The sequence below is a fragment of the Quercus lobata genome, chromosome 9 (assembly GCF_001633185.2).
Source record: "Quercus lobata isolate SW786 chromosome 9, ValleyOak3.0 Primary Assembly, whole genome shotgun sequence".
Classification (NCBI taxonomy): Eukaryota; Viridiplantae; Streptophyta; class Magnoliopsida; order Fagales; family Fagaceae; genus Quercus; species Quercus lobata.
The window spans coordinates 6,912,911-6,921,005 of record NC_044912.1 but is presented as its reverse complement, the minus strand read 5'-3'; the positions used below and the strand labels follow the sequence as shown (position 1 = coordinate 6,921,005).

Genomic DNA, 8,095 nt, shown 5'->3' with positions numbered 1-8,095 from the left:
TCACTAGATTTCTTCATATTATTCCTTTCTGTTTTTTCATATCAATGCATATTCATGGGTAAATTTAAGAACTTGCATAGTCAAACACTGTTGTAGTTTTCTGAATGGCTGATTAGCTTCACTGGTAGAACTTTAAAAACCAAATCCCTCTACTGTGGAAAACATTCTTGAGTCCTCGTGAAAATGCATGTGTTCTTGCACACTAATAACCACTTTTAACACTTCTCTCACTATCTAAACTCAGGTTGCTGGTGGGAATTCCACATTTCATGTACTGAATCTCAGATAAAGAGCTGTTTTTGTTTTAAAATCATGATGCCTTTTTTTCCCATCCCTTCTACAGCAATATTCTAAAGCTTAGATTCTCGCAGATAGTCAAGAGATACTCAATAGTCATGCAGATAGTCAGGAGATACTCAATAGTCATCGGCTCTAACATCCAACTACCTGAGCCTCTCTTGCTTCTCTCTTCTTGTCTCTCCAATTCTAACTAGATGAGCTGATATCTTGTTGAAGTCGGGTCATTGAGTTTGTTCATTGTCACATTCAATTTAGTTTAACATGTGTATTCTTAGTAGATTTAGCTTTCTACCACCACATCAGTAATTCCTCGGCCTTCATTTGACTGGTACCAGCCCTTGGGGAATAGAATCCCCTATCTATGGCTTGTCTTGCTGTGTTTTTTTTGTTTGTTCTTGTATGGTTACGTATCTCACATCTACTAATCCTCTGTTTTCTTTGAATTTTTCCGCTTATGAGTTATGGCCTAAAAGTTAAATTAGATAACTCAGGCAATACTTGCTTGTATTTCTTCTTTCTAATATCTGAATTTTTCCACTTATGAGTAATGGCCTCAAAGTTGAATTAGATAACTCAGGCAATACTTGCATGTATTTCTTCTTTCTAATCTCTCTCAAAGTTTCATTAACCTTTTTTTTTTTTAACTAGTTCATGCTCCATTTGGTTGCATAATGCTTTGTGAAAAAGGAAATGGTCATTTATTTCATAACTCTCACAATTAACCATTTTCGATTTTGGCCCTTTCATGATCCAATTTTAAATTCATCTTCTTCAATCCATATTACAAAGTTTTATTTCATATAAGAAGTATACAATCACTCCCTTGTTTCCTCTCTCAGTGAATATAAACTACATGTATCAGAAATCCACTTTTGAAACGAACACGGTCACAAACCCGCAAAATCCAAATGCAATAGGTACGTACCATAGCTGAGGGCTCAAAGCTTTTTAATGAATTCAATGATATAGGTATTGAAAGCAGAACACACTACTCTGAACCCTTGAAATCCGGCCCCTTTAGCCAAGGCCTCAAACTCCTTTTCGGTCCTCTCTTTCCCACCAGGATTATGAGCCAACATGATAACGTCAATGTGGATGACTCCCTTAGCAGCAAGGCTACTGTCCGGGGCTACAGGAAGAATGCATTCAGCAAGAATCACCTTTCCATTGTCTGGAAGAGCAGCATAGCAGTTCTTCAAAAAATTCGAGCAGTGCTCATCACTCCAATCGTGACATATCCACTGTACGTAGGAGCACACACATGTCAATAACATAAATCAAGGATAGAATGCCTTCGACTAACCAAATTTTCTTATAATTTCATTTTCACTCTATGATTCATGTACTAGTTAATACAATTGTTTGCACACCCTATAGTTGAATTAGACTGTAAAGTTTAGTGCTAGTGGTGCCTTCCAATTGTCAACTATCAATTGCACCATTGAAGTTTTATAAAACTGGACCCAACTAAAAAGTCAAGCAAGTATGTGGGTAAGAAAGTCAAAGGATCTCGGGTAAGTTTAAACCCACCTTCATGAAAATGGCATCTCCTTTAGGAACACTAACAAACATGTCTCCCCCAACATGCTCCACACCTGCAGCCAACACTCATATCTAGCCCATGAGATCATTATTAAACCCAAAAAACATTACAAAAAGAATAGCATTATAATGCATTATACAGGGTTTTAGTTTGGGAATCAGGTATTACATATTTTAAAAAAAAAAAAAATTAAATAAAAAAAAAAAACTTTACAATTGACCACCAATCTGCATCCAACAACCCTCCAGAAAAAGTCTTTAACTTATTAAAAACAAAGGTCTAAATAGGCAGGCGCTTAACTCTACTTTGCCATTATAAAAGATAGCTTAAGTTAAGCATACAAATAAGTATATGGCTTTACTAATGGACAAGAAACATCATAATAATAATAATTAAAAAAAAAAGCATTATGCTGCAGTACATATGGTTTTAGTTTGGGAATAAAGTAATAAATATAAAAAAGACTTTAGAATAGGCCACTGCCCACCAGTCTGCATCCAACAACCCTCTTGAAAAGTCTGATTTACTAAAGACAAAGGTAATAGGCAAGGGCTTAAATCTGCATTGCCATTATAAAATATAGCTTAGATTAAGCATACTATCAACCATATGACTTTTACAATAGATACTATAGATTTGAACCTATGGACAAGAAACTTTGTCAGATGAGATAACTTGAAACTACTTAATTTAATATATGACATAAATAAAAATAAAATAGTGTCAATACCGGGATAAGATGGTGCATCCTCGATCACGTGGGGCAAATCAAAATTGATGCCCTTAATAGAGGGGTATTTTGCGACGATCATGCTAAGGACAGCTCCAGTACCACCACCAACATCAACCACTGATGTGAGACCCTCAAAGCCTTTGTAGGTCTCCAATATTTTCTTCATGGTAATGGTAGAGTGATCAGACATTCCCTTGTTGAATACCTTGTTGAATCTAAGATCTTTACCATGATACTCAAATGAGGTCATTCCATGGGCCTTGTTAAATGGAATCCCACCTTCAAGAACTGCATCTTTCAAGTAGTACCTATAGAAAATAGAATTAGTCAATTAAGTGAAAATTTTAGTTTTCTACTTTTCTTTGGCTGGAAGGTGAATGAATTCTCATGCAAAATGCCAAAATGTCTATGCAATACAATACACGTAGATGACAAAGTATCATCTTTTTCCAACTTTTACATCAAATACAAGGCCTATCTTTATTTAATAGTAGTTGACAGTTAAAGTCCTAGTTTTTTCCCAAAAAAAGAAGTCCTAGTTTGGTATATACCGTTGTTAATGCTCAAAGATCTTACGAAGCATGGACAGGTCATAAACATCAAGTCATGAAGCTAGTGTGAATTGAAAGTGAAAGGTGAGTCCATTATTGAGGCCAGAAAAGAAGAGCTAGTGTGAAATGGTGGACTTTTCTTAATTACAAACCTGATCCATAGCATTCAAAAATGCAAAACCAAACCTTTCTTTCATTATTATTTTTTTTCAATTTTTCTTCATCTCTTCTAGAAAAAAATCTTATGATTATGATACATGCATCATCCTTCTCACATCGTATGGATCCCACATAATTATAGGTCCACGTACTAGGAGATGGATGATACATATTTTTTTTAATGATACATAAATCCAATACTATAGATAATTGTTACTTCTTTTATAGGAACCTGTGAAATCTATACACCATAAAAGGGAATATACATATGGAAAATTCTTAGCTTACATTACTAGTACAATGTGTTTTTTTCAGAAGATTACTAGTAAAATGTAAACCTATAAAAGCCCTATACATATATCTAATATCTTTTCTTTAGAGGTTGCATATATCTAATATCTCACACATAAGATAATTGGAATCATGTTGTGCAAATTGTTAGGTATAATGATTAGATGCATACAAAATAGAAGTTATGCACAGCCTTAGTAAAGCACTAAGCAGTAAGCAATCATTGGAATCATGTAAATGCCAATTGTTGGGTATAATAATTGAGGCATAGAAAATAGATCATGCTATGCACAGCCTTAGTAAAGCACTAAGCAGCAAGCAATTAGGAGATCATAGATGAAATGGTGGTTGATTGTTTTAGACTCCTAAGTGGAGGGTCCCCTATGCCCATCAGCATCTAGTGACTATCTATCCCACAAATCACCCTAAACATTTTTTAAGGTTCCCACTAAGGTTTTTCTTTCTAATTTTTCTTTGCAAAGTGTCGCATAAAGAAAGAGAAAGAAACAAAGTACAACTTATTAGTAGTCCTAATAGTAATGTTATGCTATTATTAATTATAAAAAGAGTGAAATTCACTCTGACTAATCTAAAGGGACTTAAAAATTGTTGATCATGACTCATGACTTCATTTATATATATATCACAATCCACGACCCAATCCAAGTTGGTTGAAGCAACTACTTGGCACGGCAACTTGCCTAGCGATAGACAATAGTATACTCCAAATCCAATTGATTTTATATTATTATCCCCAAATATATAAAATAAAAAAAATTTTGACTCGCAATCCACCTTGGTATATTTAATGTTGCCGCCATATCTTTTGTTTTGTTTATTTATTTATTATAAAATTTTAATCTATGATTTTAGAGATTTTATCAATTTAGCTCTAAAACTCGATAGACACAATATTAATAATTTTTTTAATTTAATTTTTTATTTGATTTGAAAAAAATGGATAGCCTTATTTAAACTGAATTTATTTTATATATTTTTTCATTTGAAAATTGAAAGACAATAAACCCTTTTTTTTGTTTTTTTGTCTTTTAATGATTGCTTGAGGTACTGCGGCTGGACGTAATAAGATTAAGCATCAACTGTACTTTTTTATTTACCAAAAAAAAAAAAAAAAGATTTGGCACCCACCAACAACTCAGGGAAAAAGATAATAAAAAAAAAAAAAGTTACAAAGACCATTTTCAAGGGCCGGGCCCTTTATATTTTTCTTTAAAAAAAAAAAAAAACCTTTAAAATTATAAAGGATGATTTTTCCAAGTTTCAAAAATGTTGGTGGGGCCCTTTTTACCAACCCATTGAATAATTCACAAGTTTCTATTTTTTTTTTTTTTAAAGAAAAAATATATATTGGTCATCACTCGTCACTAAACCCAAGAGACAGGACTCCAACCTGTACAGACCGAGGTAAAGGTAAAGGAAAATTATATGAACAAACTATTCATATATTCAAACTTACTAATCATTTGATGACGGAGGTGTTTTTTAGTAGGAAAAAAAAAAAAAAATGGTTAGAGGCACCAGTGTAGCTTTCTTGAGCATTATTATAGTAGCATCCTAATCATCTCGAGTTAAAATCAACTCTCTGTATGCAATGATACAAGGAGAGACCTCGTTGTGCATGCAAATGCAACACATTAAAAACAACATCAAGAACACATTACTATTTTTCATTATAATGAATTGTTGAAACACACCCACTTCTCTCCATTGATTGAAAGTGAATAATTTCTCAGACAACATAGGAGAAAGGCTTCTCTGTTGAGCTTAAAAGGAATGACAGTGTGACTCTTTTAAAAACAAGGAATAAGTTTTTTTTTTTGGAGAAAGAAACAAGGAATAAGTAGAAAAGAAAGTGTGACATGTATTTTATTATCAACTATTAGCCCAATTAATCATTAATTTCAATTCCACCGGTTTATAAAATTATTTAATTGATGTTTAAGAAATATTTTTAGAATATTTTTATAAAATTTATAAAAAAAAAATGGAATCAGAATTTTTCTAAAATTGTTTATTAACAAATGTGTCCATATGTGCAAAAAAAAAAAAAAAAGGATGAGATTGAGAAGGAATTACCAGCTCTCCATGAGGACCTTATCTTGATTCATGAGAGAGAGAGCAGCAAGAGACACACCTTCTTCATTCTTGGTCAAGAACTTACACACCGGAGCTGTACCATACAGCCTCTCAATTTTCCCATCAGGGAGTGTGCGCAGAGAGTATGTGAGAACAGAGTAGCTAGCCAGGAGCCTCAATATGCGGTCCACAATCACTGGTGCATCTGGGTTTTTTGTAGGGAGCTGGGAAGCAATCTCTGAAGGAGAAAGGTAAGCCCCCGGTCCAGCCTTGGCTATGATCTCCAAGAGATCAAGTTCTATGGCAGATTTAAGGACCATGGGGAGCACTGAAGCACTGGCTAGTTGCATGGCAAAGAGGTTGGCTTCTTCATCAGAGACTTGGGTTGGAGTCATCTGGGTTTCACCACTTGAGCCCATTTTTTGTGGCTTGGTTAGGTGGGTTTTGAGTATGAATAAGAAAAGTTTAGTGGGAGAGAGAGAGGTTTGAGAAGATGAGTATATGCTATGACAAGGCTGGAATCGTTAATATATATGTTTTTTCCTCAACCACCACCAAGCATTTTGACTCTACAGCAAGTGTCCACCATATATTTGACCTTTGTCTCGGTAATCATTTGAGAAATATTTGGTGAGATTCATAATTTATATGAGATTGGAAGTATATTTTTATGTCCTTTGTTATATTTTTTACTTCAAAAGAGGAAAAAAAAAAACTTTTACTCGTAAGTCTTTGGTTTTTTTGCTACTTTGTTAATATCAACTCTTGGCCCTAAGGTTGAAACTCTCATAGAAAAAAAAAAAAACTATTAAAACGCTTCTCATTGCTCTCCAAAAGTAGATGAGCGATTGGTCTCCAAAGTAGAATTGCAGATTTTGTAGAAGAAAAAAAAAAAGAAAAAAAAAAAGGACAAAAGACCGAAGTTTATAGGCATCCCCTGCACCACTAATCCTCACATCAAAAAGTAAAAAAGATTTAAAAGAACTGCCTCTTTTCTTTTTTTCTTTTTTTCTTTTTTTTAAGTGTTTAAAAACCATAGAATGAGTTCTGTCAATATATCTTATTTTAGTTCGTTTTTAATTGGATAAGTTTGTTACCAAAAAAAAAGATTCAAAATGGTATTAACTATTAAATATATTATCTGATTCTTTATTTATTCTCATAAGGAATAATAAGTGTTATTGAGGTACAAAACTCTTAACAAATTGGTTTTATTTTTTAGTTCGATTTATATAAGTAATTTTCCAAACATCCGAGCTTAAATAGTAGCTTAGCAAGAAACAAAAATATATATAGAAATTGTGGCCACCGATACTCCTCCAGTCCTTTGGTAGCCTTTACAATTTAGTGGCTAGTTTGTGCTTATCTTTAATTGACTTTTTACTCTCTTTTTTGCTTGAATAATAGACACTTTAGTCTGCTTCCTTCTCTAACCAACTTTGATTATTAAAAAAGAAGAGGAATAAATCACTCCAGGATCTGAAATTCTAATCTGCTCAGGCCTTAATTGCACTAAGCCACATTTTTTAAGTTCTAGAAGACACACCAAATTAGATTTGCAGAAAACATCAATACGTGGAACAAAATGACGAAAGAAAAAAAAAAAGTTCGTAATCACTATAAAATTCAAACTGAAATCTTCATAAAAAAAAGTCATTTTGACTTCCATTAAAAAAAAAAAAAAAATTTGACCTTTTTAGTAGACAATTCAACTTTGTTGATTTAAGACAGTCTGTTAAATCTTAAATGGTTTAAACTTTAAAAACAAAACCCAAAAAAAATTCATCCAAAAAAAATTATCTCAATAATTAATGAGTCACCAAATAAAAATTCATCATATGACTTGTAATACATAGGTTGAATACTTGCAACAAACGTGAATTTTAGAACTTATTTTTTTTATCATAAATATCTAATTTATTATTTTTATTAATTAAATAGCTGTAAGTGTTAGTTGAAATGAATTAAACCTAATATGTGGCAAGTTTTGTTTGACTAAATCAACTTATTACTAAAAAAATGTGAATAAATTACGTTTAATTCTCTCCAATCTAAACCAAATTTAATTGAGTTATATTTGATATTTTCTAACAAATTTTTTGATTTGATTTTTTATTTATTGATATTATTAACTATATCATTTTGCAAAACCATTCCTCAATTGCATTGCACAAGTTAGTGATTAATACAAATATTTTTTTTAAATCATAGTTAGAACAATGCTCTTCCATTAGTTTATACATCTATGGTACGTGTTCTGTTTATCAATTGAATAATATAGTAAACAAAAAGACTAATTGTCTTTGGGGAAATTAGTTTGCAAGATTATTTAAAGCATATAAAATTTGTTGTCATTTCTTTTTAGCAATCAAACAAAGTGGTGGATATTTTTCTCATTTAAGGATACACAAGAAATAGTAG

At 32.2% G+C, this 8,095-nt stretch overlaps 1 protein-coding gene across 1 annotated transcript; it reads right to left on the bottom strand.

Moving 5' to 3' along the window:
- Nucleotides 1–1,012: 1,012 nt before the first annotated feature.
- LOC115959905 (caffeic acid 3-O-methyltransferase) lies at nt 1,013–6,171 on the bottom strand. The gene is made up of 4 exons (XM_031078565.1): nt 5,675–6,171; nt 2,574–2,884; nt 1,831–1,895; nt 1,013–1,541 (listed from the first exon to the last, which is right to left on the bottom strand). The coding sequence occupies exons 1-4, from the start codon at nt 6,091–6,093 to the stop codon at nt 1,239–1,241; spliced, it is 1,098 nt and encodes a 365-aa protein (XP_030934425.1). The 5' UTR covers nt 6,094–6,171; the 3' UTR covers nt 1,013–1,238.
- Nucleotides 6,172–8,095: the final 1,924 nt, after the last annotated feature.

Excerpts from the sequence above, each read along its gene's own strand:
- LOC115959905 (XM_031078565.1), bottom strand. The coding sequence starts at position 6,093 with ATGGGCTCAAGTGGTGAAACCCAGATGACTCCAACCCAAGTCTCTGAT. Across the intron at positions 2,885-5,674 it reads AAGGTCCTCATGGAGAGCTG|GTACTACTTGAAAGATGCAG; the intron begins GTAATTCCTTCT and ends TATTTTCTATAG. Across the intron at positions 1,542-1,830 it reads GAGATGCCATTTTCATGAAG|TGGATATGTCACGATTGGAG; the intron begins GTGGGTTTAAAC and ends TCCTACGTACAG.